The sequence below is a fragment of the Sebastes umbrosus genome, unplaced genomic scaffold, assembly GCF_015220745.1.
Source record: "Sebastes umbrosus isolate fSebUmb1 unplaced genomic scaffold, fSebUmb1.pri S36, whole genome shotgun sequence".
Lineage (NCBI taxonomy): Eukaryota > Metazoa > Chordata > Actinopteri > Perciformes > Sebastidae > Sebastes > Sebastes umbrosus.
Genome location: NW_023618441.1, coordinates 52,271 through 66,238, shown reverse-complemented (window position 1 = coordinate 66,238; position 13,968 = coordinate 52,271). Strand labels below are relative to the sequence as shown.

Genomic DNA, 13,968 nt, shown 5'->3' with positions numbered 1-13,968 from the left:
TTAATGTCTAAATGTCTAAATGTCTTAATGTCTAAATGTCTTAATTTCTAAATGTCTAAATGTCTTAATTTCTAAATGTCTAAATGTCTTAATGTCTAAATGTCTAAATGTCTTAATGTCTAAATGTCTAAATGTCTTAATGTCTAAATGTCTTAATGTCTAAATGTCTAAATGTCTTAATGTCTAAATGTCTAAATGTCTAAATGTCTTAATGTCTTAATGTCTAAATGTCTTAATGTCTAAATGTCTAAATGTCTTAATGTCTAAATGTCTAAATGTCTAAATGTCTAAATGTCTTAATGTCTAAATGTCTAAATGTCTTAATGTCTAAATGTCTTAATGTCTAAATGTCTAAATGTCTAAATGTCTTAATGTCTAAATGTCTAAATGTCTAAATGTCTTAATGTCTAAATGTCTAAATGTCTAAATGTCTTAATGTCTAAATGTCTTAATGTCTAAATGTCTAAATGTCTAAATGTCTAAATGTCTTAATGTCTAAATGTCTTAATGTCTTAATGTCTTAAAGGGACTATTTGTAACTTTCAGAAATGCTTCTTAACAGTGACACCTGTGGCCGTGAAATCAACGAAAGTCAGCGTCGAGCTCGCGCTTGCTCGCTCTAAATATACCTGAACGAGCATCGCTCAAAACAGTGAGGCGACACACGTCAGCTAAAAGCACAATATCACTCTATATTTCAGCTTCTTGGCAGTAATGTTAGCTGACCAGACCAAGGTCTCTCCATGAACATGATTTAGATCTGATCCTAGTGTTGGCTTTTCCTGCCTCTGCGCAGGCTGATGTAGCGGGGCTCTCCAGCATGTCTCCTCTGCTCTCTCCTCCCGCAGCTGGAGAGAGCAGAGGAGACACCGGCACCCGGTCGGTAACGAGACGATAGCGTTACTAGCTGATGAGCTCCGTCACTTCACAAGACACGGGAAACCTCTGTTGGTCTGGAGGAGCTGCAGCAGTTATTTCTGCACAAACGTCCCCTGTGCATTCACTAGATATTCTCAGAGCTAAACTAACTCTTCTGCAGTGTGGAGTGAGCGCGCGTTCACGTCTAGAGGTGGAGCGAGCTGAACGAGAACGCGCGCGCTGTCTGAGTGAAGGCAAGCAGGCAGAGGAGGACAGGCAGCGGCTACACGCGAACGCGCATATGCGAGTGCGCATGTGTGGCGACTCGCTACATTTATACGCTTAAAAAGTTACAAATAGTCCCTTTAATGTCTTAATGTCTTAATGTCTTAATGTCTTAATCTCTGCTGTGAAAGACGTTTAAGAATCAGATTCATTTGGGAATAAAACGTCCAGTTTGTCTCTTTTACGTTCAGTGGTAAAAAACTACTGAATATTATACTAGTACTACTACTACTGTTTAAACTGAATATATTAGTACTAGTACTACTACTATTGTTTAAAGTGAATATTAAAGTACTGGTACTACTACTATTGTTTAAACTGAATATATTGTACTAGTACTACTACTATTGTTTAAACTGAATATATTAGTACTAGTACTACTACTATTGTTTAAACTGAATATATTGTACTAGTACTACTACTATTGTTTAAACTGAATATATTAGTACTAGTACTACTACTATTGTTTAAACTGAATATATTAGTACTAGTACTACTACTATTGTTTAAACTGAATATATTAGTACTAGTACTACTACTATTGTTTAAACTGAATATATTGTACTAGTACTACTACTATTGTTTAAACTGAATATATTAGTACTAGTACTACTACTATTGTTTAAACTGAATATATTAGTACTAGTACTACTACTATTGTTTAAACTGAATATATTGTACTAGTACTACTACTATTGTTTAAACTGAATATATTGTACTAGTACTACTACTATTGTTTAAACTGAATATATTAGTACTAGTACTACTACTATTGTTTAAACTGAATATATTAGTACTAGTACTACTACTATTGTTTAAACTGAATATATTAGTACTAGTACTACTACTATTGTTTAAACTGAATATATTGTACTAGTACTACTACTATTGTTTAAACTGAATATATTAGTACTAGTACTACTACTATTGTTTAAACTGAATATATTAGTACTAGTACTACTACTATTGTTTAAACTGAATATATTGTACTAGTACTACTACTATTGTTTAAACTGAATATATTAGTACTAGTACTACTACTATTGTTTAAACTGAATATATTAGTACTAGTACTACTACTATTGTTTAAACTGAATATATTGTACCAGTACTACTACTATTGTTTAAACTGAATATATTAGTACTAGTACTACTACTATTGTTTAAACTGAATATATTAGTACTAGTACTACTACTATTGTTTAAACTGAATATATTAGTACTAGTACTACTACTGTTGTTTAAAGTGAATATCTTTGAGTCTTGGACAGACAAAGACATATTTCTGAAACTTGAGGACTGTTTGTATCAGCTGTTGCTAGGCGACGGAACGCTGACCCTCACACCCTTCCTGTTAATGTTTTGTTAGAGCATCTTAATAACTTCATTGTTTCTGAGTTAATGATTTCTACCAACACACTGAAGTTCACTGTTACATAACTGTACCTGTAGCGGTCCAGACGTCTCCAGACGGCTCCAGATACTGAAGGTGTGTTCAGTGATCCGTTCTCCTTATCGGCAGCCTCTCCTGCTGACACTCCCTCTGGCACGTCCTGCTCAATAAATCAAACACACCCAGCTGAAGCTGGACTCTGAAGCTGGACTCTGAAGCTCTCAGTGTTAACAGACTATAATAACATAATATATTATATACTATATATAACAATAATACAGAGAATCTAGAAAGGACACCTGTAGTTTGATCTGACAGTTCTCCATCCTCCATCCTACATTCTAATGTGCATTTTCTATTAGAAACATTAGAGGCATTAGAAACATTAGAAACATTAGTGACATTAGAGACATTAAAAACATTAGAGACATTAGAAACATTAGTGACATTAGAGACATTAAAAACATTAGAGACATTAGAGACATTAAAAACATTAGAGACATTAAAAACATTAGAGACATTAGAAACATTAGAGACATTAGAGACATTAAAAACATTAGAAACATTAGAAACATTAGAGACATTAGAAACATTAGAAACATTAAAAACATTATAAACATTAGAGACATTAGAGACATTAGAAATATTAGAAACATTAGAAACATTAGAGACATTAGAGACATTAAAAACATTAGAGACATTAAAAACATTAGAAACATTAGAAACATTAGAAACATTAGAGACATTAAAAACATTAGAGACATTAAAAACATTAGAAACATTAGAAACATTAGAGACATTAGAGACATTAAAAACATTAGAAACATTAGAAACATTAGAGACATTAAAAACATTAGAGACATTAAAAACATTAGAAACATTAGAAACATTAGAGACATTAAAAACATTATAAACATTAGAAACATTAGAGACATTAGAGACATTAGAAACATTATAAACATTAGAAACATTAGAGACATTAGAGACATTAAAAGCATTATAAACATTAGAGACATTAAAAACATTATAAACATTATAACATTAGAGACATTAGAGACATTAGAGACATTAAAAACATTAGAGACATTAAAAACATTAGAAACATTAGAAACATTAGAGACATTAGAGACATTAAAAACATTAGAGACATTAGAAACATTAGAAACATTAGAGACATTAAAAACATTAGAAACATTAGAAACATTAGAGACATTAGAAACATTAGAGACATTAGAGACATTAGAGACATTAGAAACATTAGAAACATTAGAGACAGAGACATTGGAGACATTAGAGACATTAGAGACATTGGAGACATTAGAGACATTAAAAACATTAGAAACATTAGAAACATTAGAGACATTAGAGACATTAAAAACATTAGAAACATTAGAAACATTAGAAACATTAGAGACATTAGAGACATTAAAAACATTAGAAACATTAGAAACATTAGATACATTAAAAACATTAGAAACATTAGAAACATTAGAGACATTAAAAACATTAGAAACATTAGAAACATTAGAAACATTAGAGACATTAGAGACATTAAAAACATTAGAAACATTAGAAACATTAGAGACATTAAAAACATTAGAAACATTAGAAACATTAGAGACATTAGAGACATTAAAAACATTAGAAACATTAGAAACATTAGAGACATTAAAAACATTAGAAACATTAGAAACATTAGAGACATTAAAAACATTAGAAACATTAGAAACATTAGAAACATTAGAGACATTAGAGACATTAAAAACATTAGAAACATTAAAAACATTAAAAACATTAGAAACATTAGACACATTAGAAACATTAGAGATATTAGAGACATTAGAGACATTAAAACATTAGAAACATTAGAAACATTAGAGACATTAGAGACATTAAAAACATTAGAAACATTAAAAACATTAAAAACATTAGAAACATTAGACACATTAGAAACATTAGAGACATTAGAGACATTAGAGACATTAAAAACATTAGAAACATTAGAAACATTAGAGACATTAGAGACATTAAAAACATTAGAAACATTAGAAACATTAGAAACATTAGAGACATTAGAGACATTAGAGACATTAGAAACATTAGAGACATTAGAAACATTAGAAACATTAAAAACATTAGAAACATTAGAAACATTAGAAACATTAAAAACATTAGAAACATTAAAAACATTAGAAACATTAGAAACATTAGAAACATTAGAAACATTAGAGACATTAGAGACATTAAAAACATTAGAAACATTAAAAACATTAAAAACATTAGAAACATTAGACACATTAGGAACATTAGAAACATTAGAGACATTAGAGACATTAAAAACATTAGAAACATTAGAAACATTAGAGACATTAGAGACATTAAAAACATTAGAAACATTAGAAACATTAGAAACATTAGAAACATTAGAGACATTAGAGACATTAGAGACATTAAAAACATTAGAAACCTTAGAAACATCTCCTGGTTTCAGCTTCTTAAACGTGAGAACGTTTCTCTCGTCTTATTGGGTATATTTCAGTTTATCGGACAGAAAAATACTTTTCTCTCTGGTGATTAATCGGGACGAGAAGAGTCGATGAATCGATAATGGTAGATAATATAATCAATAACTGGCAGTTTCAACCCTGAATGGAACTTCAGGTCTGAAACGAGGCCAACAGACGGATGGAACAGACGTAATAATGACTATTAATAATAATAATAATAATAATAATAATAATAGTAATGACTGATGGAAGCTGTGTTTCCTCCTGCAGGGTTAGGGTTATCATCATCATGGCGCTGGTGTCTGAGTTTCTGGGCCAGCTGACGCTGTCGTACGGAGCGGTGAGTCATACTCATCAGGATAACGGCGTCATCATTCAACGTTAAATCTGTCTGACATCTTTTTATGGTTATATGAGTGCACGTACAGTATGTACATACGTTGATATCTTTACTGCCTGAAGCTCTGAGAGGATCCTGAGTTTTTACTGGCCTCATAAAGCAGGTAAAGGTGTGGTCGGTTCTCCAGCCAGAGTTTACCTGATAAACTGAAGACGAGGTCACACCGATCAATGACTCATCACTGATCAATGACTCATCACCGATCAATGACTCATTCAGACGCTGTGTGAGGAACACCACTGTCAGTTCTGATCAGTTCTGAAGGGAGGAGTTCGGTGTGAAGGGCGTGTAGGGAGGAGGTCGGGGTGGACGGCGTGTAGGGAGGAGGTCGGGGTGGACGGCGTGTAGGGAGGAGTTCGGTGTGAACGGCGTGTAGGGAGGAGGTCGGGGTGGACGGCGTGTAGGGAGGAGGTCGGGGTGGACGGCGTGTAGGGAGGAGGTCGGGGTGAACGGCGTGTAGGGAGGAGGTCGGGGTGGACGGCGTGTAGGGAGGAGGTCGGGGTGGAGGGCGTGTAGGGAGGAGTTCGGTGTGAACGGCGTGTAGGGAGGAGGTCGGGGTGAGGGGCGTGTAGGGAGGAGGTCGTGGTTGACGGCGTGTAGGGAGGAGGTCGGGGTGGACGGCGTGTAGAGAGGAGGTCGGGGTGAACGGGTGGGTCTAAAAACACCAGACTGTCACCAGGAGACCACTAATGGTGCCCCGTGTGAGGCCAGGAGACCATTATGGTGCCCCGTGTGAGGCCAGGAGACCATTATGGTGCCCCGTGTGAGGCCAGGAGACCACTATAGTGCCCCGTGTGAGGCCAGGAGACCATTATGATGCCCCTTGTGAGGCCAGGAGACCACTATGGTGCCCCGTGTGAGGCCAGGAGACCATTATGATGCCCCTTGTGAGGCCAGGAGACCACTATGGTGCCCCGTGTGAGGCCAGAACTCAACGTTGATTTATTTGTAACTTCTGTTCTTCAGTTACAGAACTTCTGGAGTATTTTAACCCAAACCACCATCTTTTGCTGAACCTAAATAAGGAGTTTTAATTTGAAAAGACTGTATCCTGTAATGAGCAGAAACTGACTTGTGTGCTGGACATTCGTAGGAAAACGAACGAGAAAAGAGGAAAAACTTTTATCAAGTTATGATATAAACTGTTGTAGGAGGATCCGCTGAATAAACACATATATCATTTATGTTTGCTAAGACCAAATGTGTTGTTGTTTTTAACTGGAGGAGGCGAGGAGCAATGCCCTTCCTCTGCCTAGTCCTTGGGAAGAAATAAAAACAATACAGACTCTGTCTATTTCTTGGTGTGTTCCAGACAAACCAATGTGGCCCAGGGTTGGTTCCTGACACGTTGGCGTACACTCTGCTAAAAGAATGTGGCCGTATGCTGCAAGCCCGTTGTCACTCCCAACTCATCACATACTGCCAAACCGACGCACAGCGGCGCCCTTTAGCAATAGTATGAGATGCACCGGGCTTTCAACTAACTCCAATGTAAACCCACCCACGGCGTTATTCGACGGTCGGAGCAGTGATGTGGTATTAATAGCGTGAGAGTCCGTTCAGGGTGGAGGGAGGGGAGGTGGACGGGTCAAACAAACACCAGACTTTCAACCAGCAGACCGCTATTGGTGCCCCGTGTGAGGCTAAAAATAACTTATTTTGTCACGTCAGTCATTAGTCACGTGACTCGTCGGTGTCGTCGGTCATGTGAGTCGTTAGTCAGTGAAGTTAGCGTCAATCACGACGGTTTCCTAACCCTAACTTCGTTGTTGTGTTGCCTAAACCTAACTTCTTGTGAAAACAGAAGTTTATTTTGAAAGAACGCTATGCATGTAATATGTTGACACACTGTCCCCGGTCCATCCAACAGTAACGCTAGAGGAGAACCCAGAGGGTCAGTATTTGACCAGTTGTGAGTGAGAACGGGTTGATGTGGTCCAGACCACCCCTGAATGTGGTCTCCGTCATCACATGCTGTTTCTGAGAGGTAACATGTCTCTGTCCTCTGTAGGAAGCGGAGCCCAAATTCCCCACCGTGGTGCCGGTACGAGACTTCGACCCGGCCAAAGACGCCGCCAGGATCGAGACGGCCATCAAGACTAAAGGTGAGAGTCAGAGTTCTGACTGTTCCTTCTCTAATAATTCAGCCCCAGACGGTCTGGATCACCCTGACCCTGACCCTGACCCTGACCCTGGATCACCCTGACCTTGACCCTGACCCTGACCCTGGATCACCCTGACCCTGACCCTGACCCTGGATCACCCTGACCCTGACCCTGACCCTGACCCTGGATTACCAGACTCAACCTGAGGTCTAGAAAAGGTCATCTTCTCATAGTCTACGGGGCCGGGAAACAGGTTCACTCATTCATTCATTCACACGTCCAATGAGCTGTACAATAAGGATCCCATCCCTCGGATCTATCTACAGAGTTCAGTTATAACTCTCTCCGACTCTGGACCCACGAAGGCTTTTTATTCTTATTCATTTGAAGTGTTTGACGTATCGATGTAAAGTTGACGTTCGTGTGCAGACGACAACCTGACTGAGACGACTGTAGTTCTGCTGGTGAGCATTGAAGAACGAATGCCGTCCGGTTCTCACGCTTCGTCTTTGGTTTTGGTGCCGAGCCTCACAGTGTATTCGGTTACACCAAACTACTGTTAATAATTAACCGTTTAACCGTTAACCAACAATCACAACTTGGACTGGTTAATGCCGTCAGCTAAACGGTTAACATAAATATTAAAAGTGAAATAAGAAGCTGAGTGAATGGATCACAGTGAGCTGGTTCTCAGAGACACAGAACAGAGCAGACTGTGAGCGGTCAGGAAATGGTACCGTTACCTATTGATTGGACGGTTGTTATTTTAAATTATTAATAATAATTATTAGTGTAATGATGCTCCAGTTATAGAAAAGGAGCCGACGCCAGACGTGACCGATCATGGTGATACTGTTTTCACTTTCTACAAGCCCTTCAGCTTAAACTTTGGGCTGTAGTTCCTCTTTAATCTGGACTGGAAGTATTATTTTATTATTATATAATTATTATTATATTATATTATTATATTATTATTATTATTGTATTATTATATTATTATATTATTATATTATTGTAATAATATAATAATATAATATTATTATTATAATATTATTATTGTATTATTATATTAGTATTATTGTATTATTAAATTATTATATTATTATTTTATTATTATTATTATTATTAGACCAGTATTAAATTACTGTATGATTCAACGTCCTGCAGGCGTAGACGAACAGACCGTCATCGACATCCTGACCAGACGCAGCTACGAGCAGCGCAGAGAGATCGCCTTCGAATACGAACGGCTCTCTAAGAAGGTAATAGTATATAGTAGATAGTAGAGAGTATATAGTAGGTAGTAGAGAGTATATAGTAGGTAGTAGAGAGTATATAGTAGGTAGTAGAGAGTATATAGTAGGTAGTAGAGAGTATATAGTAGGTAGTAGATTGTATATAGTAGGTAGTAGAGAGTACATAGTAGGTAGTAGAGAGTATATAGTAGGTAGTAGATTGTATATAGTAGGTAGTAGAGAGTATATAGTAGGTAGTAGAGAGTATATAGTAGGTAGTAGAGAGTATATAGTAGGTAGTAGATTGTATATAGTAGGTAGTAGAGAGTACATAGTAGGTAGTAGAGAGTATATAGTAGGTAGTAGAGAGTATATAGTAGGTAGTAGAGAGTATATAGTAGGTAGTAGAGAGTATATAGTAGGTAGTAGATTGTATATAGTAGGTAGTAGAGAGTACATAGTAGGTAGTAGAGAGTATATAGTAGGTAGTAGAGAGTATATAGTAGGTAGTAGAGAGTATATAGTAGGTAGTAGATTGTATATAGTAGGTAGTAGAGAGTACATAGTAGGTAGTAGAGAGTATATAGTAGGTAGTAGGTGAAGTATCCTCCTCTCTGCTGCTTGTCTCAGTGTTTCTAAACAGACGTGTGGTTGCTTGGTTTGTCCAGGACCTGATCTCGGCCCTGAAGGCGGCGCTGTCCGGCTCTCTGGAGGCTCTGATGTTGGGTCTGATGAAGAGCACCGCTCAGTACGACGCCTCCGAGCTCAAAGCCTCCATGAAGGTAACCATCACCGCCGGTCCACAGTACATTTACTCTGTGGTACATTTACTATGTGGTACATTTACTCTGTAGTACATCTACTATGTAGTACATTTACTCTGTGGTACATTTACTCTGTAGTACATCTACTATGTAGTACATTTACTCTGTGGTACATTTACTATGTGGTACATTTACTATGTGGTACATTTACTCTGTGGTATATTTACTATGTGGTACATTTACTCTGTGGTACATTTACTCTGTGTTACATTTACTCTGTGGTACTTTTATTCTGTGGTACATTTACTCTGTAGTGCATTTACTCTGTGGTACATTTACTATGTAGTACATTTACTCTGTAGTACTGATGGTATCAGCTCCCCTCTGAACGTCTCACATGGTTTCATTGATGATTAAAGTCCAGAACCAGTCAACAGATCAGTACCAGAACTCTCCCATTAATAATCAAACAACATACAGTCTGTGGTGACCCTCTGGAGGGGCCCGACCCCTAGGTTGGGAACCAGACAATAAACTAGCCAACTGTTTATAAAGTACTTCAAACTTTCAGTAAAACGATTACTTTAACTTTTGATAAATACATCTTTGACCAATCAGACGGCTCTGACAGACTGACTCGTTATATAACAGTAGTTATAGTAGTAGTTGTAGTATATAGTAGGTATAACAGTAGTTATAGTAGTAGTAGTAGTATATAGTAGGTATAACAGTAGTTATAGTAGCAGTAGTAGTAGTAGTATATAGTAGTTAGAACAGTAATTATAGTTGTAGTAGTAGTAGTATATAGTAGGTATAACAGTAGTTATAGTAGTAGTAGTAGTAGTATATAGTAGGTATAACAGTAGTTATAGTAGTAGTAGTAGTAGTACTAGTAGTATATAGTAGGTATAACAGTAGTTATAGTAGTAGTAGTAGTAGTAGTAGTAGTAGTATATAGTAGGTATAAGAGTAGTTATAGTAGTAGTAGTAGTAGTAGTAGTAGTATATAGTAGGTATAACAGTAGTTATAGTAGTAGTAGTAGTAGTAGTAGTAGTTATAACAGTAGTTATAGTAGTAGTAGTAGTAGTAGTAGTATATAGTAGGTATAAGAGTAGTTATAGTAGTAGTAGTAGTATATAGTAGGTATAAGAGTAGTTATAGTAGTAGTAGTAGTAATAGTAGTATATAGTAGGTATAACAGTAGTTATAGTAGTAGTAGTAGTAGTAGTAGTATATAGTAGGTATAAGAGTAGTTATAGTAGTAGTAGTAGTAGTAGTAGTAGTATATTGTAGGTATAAGAGTAGTTATAGTAGTAGTAGTAGTAGTAGTAGTGTATAGTAGGTATAAGAGTAGTTATAGTAGTAGTAGTAGTAGTAGTAGTATATAGTAGGTATAAGAGTAGTTATAGTAGTAGTAGTAGTAGTAGTAGTAGTAGTATATAGTAGGTATAAGAGTAGTTATAGTAGTAGCAGTAGTATATAGTAGGCATAACAGTAGTTATAGTAGTAGTAGTAGTAGTAGTAGTAGTAGTAGTAGTAGTATATAGTAGGTATAAGAGTAGTTATAGTAGTAGTAGTAGTATATAGTAGGTATAACAGTAGTTATAGTAGTAGTAGTAGTAGTAGTATATAGTAGGTATAAGAGTAGTTATAGTAGTAGTAGTAGTAGTAGTATATAGCAGGTATAAGAGTAGTTATAGTAGTAGTAGTAGTATATAGTAGGTATAAGAGTAGTTATAGTAGTAGTAGTAGTAGTAGTATATAGTAATAACAGTAATTATAGTTGTAGTAGTAGTAGTATATAGTAGGTATAACAGTAGTTATAGTAGTAGTAGTAGTATATAGTAGGTATAACAGTAGTTATAGTAGTAGTAGTAGTAGTACTAGTAGTATATAGTAGGTATAACAGTAGTAGTAGTAGTAGTATATAGTAGGTATAAGAGTAGTTATAGTAGTAGTAGTAGTAGTAGTAGTATATAGTAGGTATAAGAGTAGTTATAGTAGTAGTAGTAGTAGTATATAGTAGGTATAACAGTAGTTATAGTAGTAGTAGTAGTAGTAGTAGTATATAGTAGGTATAAGAGTAGTTATAGTAGTAGTAGTAGTATATAGTAGGTATAAGAGTAGTTATAGTAGTAGTAGTAGTAGTAGTAGTAGTAGTATATAGTAGGTATAACAGTAGTTATAGTAGTAGCAGTAGTAGTAGTAGTATATAGTAGGTATAAGAGTAGTTATAGTAGTAGTAGTAGTAGTAGTAGTATATAGTAGGTATAAGAGTAGTTATAGTAGTAGTAGTAGTAGTATATAGTAGGTATAAGAGTAGTTATAGTAGTAGTAGTATATAGTAGTTATAACAGTAATTATAGTAGTAGTAGTAGTAGTAGTAGTATATAGTAGGTATAAGAGTAGTTATAGTAGTAGTAGTATATAGTAGTTATAACAGTAATTATAGTAGTAGTAGTAGTAGTAGTAGTATATAGTAGGTATAAGAGTAGTTATAGTAGTAGTAGTAGTAGTAGTAGTATATAGTAGGTATAAGAGTAGTTATAGTAGTAGTAGTAGTAGTATATAGTAGGTATAACAGTAGTTATAGTAGTAGTAGTAGTAGTAGTAGTATATAGTAGGTATAACAGTAGTTATAGTAGTAGTAGTAGTATATAGTAGGTATAACAGTAGTTATAGTAGTAGTAGTAGTAGTAGTAGTAGTAGTATATAGTAGGTATAAGAGTAGTTATAGTAGTAGTAGTAGTAGTAGTAGTATATAGTAGGTATAAGAGTAGTTATAGTAGTTTCATGGTTCTGCCGGTTCTGCCGGTTCTGCTGGTTTCATGGTTCTGCTGGTTTCATGGTTCTGCTGGTTTCATAGTTCTGCTTGTCTTGCTGGTTTCATGGTTCTGCCGGTTCTGCTGGTTCTGCTGGTTTCATGGTTCTGCTGGTTTCATAGTTCTGCTTGTCTTGCTGGTTTCATGGTTCTGCCGGTTCTGCTGGTTCTGCTGGTTTCATGGTTCTGCTGGTTTCATAGTTCTGCTTGTCTTGCTGGTTTCATGGTTCTGCTGGTTCTGCTGGTTTCAGGGATTGGGAACAGACGAGGAGACCCTCACTGAGATCGTCTGCTCCAGAAACAACCAGGAACTGCTGGAGATCAAGAAAGTTTACAAAGACTGTGAGTCAATAACAACCAGAACATCTCAAATAAAGAGTCTGATCCAATGAAAAAAAACATCTATCATATAATAAACATATATATATATATATATATATATATATATATATATATACATATATAACATTTAATCTTGAAGCTGCTGCCAGTGAATCTGTGGCTCTTTAGCATCATCTATTGGCAGACGGAGGAAACTACAGAACATCAGCAGAACTCCATCTGTGTGTTTAGATTATAGAGACATGACATCTTCTAACATATAGTTAATAACATATAGTTAATAAAATATAGTTAATAACATATAGTTAATAAAATATAGTTAATAACATATAGTTAATAATATATAGTTAGTAAAATATAGTTAATAACATATAGTTAATAACATATAGTTAATAAAATATAGTTAATAACATATAGTTAATAATATATAGTTAGTAAAATATAGTTAATAACATATAGTTAATAAAATATAGTTAATAACATATAGTTAATAACATATAGTTAATAAAATATAGTTAATAACATATAGTTAATAACATATAGTTAATAACATATAGTTAGTAAAATATAGTTAATAACATATAGTTAATAAAATATAGTTAATAAAATATAGTTAATAACATATAGTTAATAATATATAGTTAATAACATATAGTTAATAAAATATAGTTAATAACATATAGTTAATAACATATAGTTAATAATATATAGTTAATAACATATAGTTAATAAAATATAGTTAATACAATATAGTTAATAACATATAGTTAATAAAATATAGTTAATACAATATAGTTAATAACATATAGTTAATAAAATATAGTTAATAACATATAGTTAATAATATATAGTTAATAACATATAGTTAATAACTATATAGTTAATACAATATAGTTAATAACATATAGTTAATAACATATAGTTAATAAAATATAGTTAATAACATATAGTTAATAACATATAGTTAATAATATATAGTTAATAACATATAGTTAATAAAATATAGTTAATAACATATAGTTAATAAAATATAGTTAATACAATATAGTTAATAACATATAGTTAATAACATATAGTTAATAAAATATAGTTAATAACATAGTTAATAACATATAGTTAATAATATATAGTTAATAAAATATAGTTAATAAAATATAGTTAATAACATATAGTTAATAAAATATAGTTAATAACATATAGTTAATAATATATAGTTAACAATATATAGTTAATAACATATAGTTAATACAATATAGT

The 13,968-nt window shown here is 34.1% G+C and overlaps 1 protein-coding gene across 1 annotated transcript in view; it reads left to right on the top strand.

The window, feature by feature from the left end:
* Positions 1 to 13,968, top strand: part of LOC119484200 (annexin A2-B-like) — a 28,440-nt gene that overhangs the window by 2,323 nt on the left and 12,149 nt on the right. Inside the window, exons 2-6 of the mRNA XM_037762876.1 lie at positions 5,314 to 5,383; positions 7,455 to 7,548; positions 8,716 to 8,810; positions 9,452 to 9,565; positions 12,621 to 12,711. Coding sequence (XP_037618804.1) covers positions 5,333 to 5,383; positions 7,455 to 7,548; positions 8,716 to 8,810; positions 9,452 to 9,565; positions 12,621 to 12,711 — 445 coding nt within the window. The 5' untranslated portion in view covers positions 5,314 to 5,332. The remainder of the gene's footprint in view (positions 1 to 5,313; positions 5,384 to 7,454; positions 7,549 to 8,715; positions 8,811 to 9,451; positions 9,566 to 12,620; positions 12,712 to 13,968) is intronic.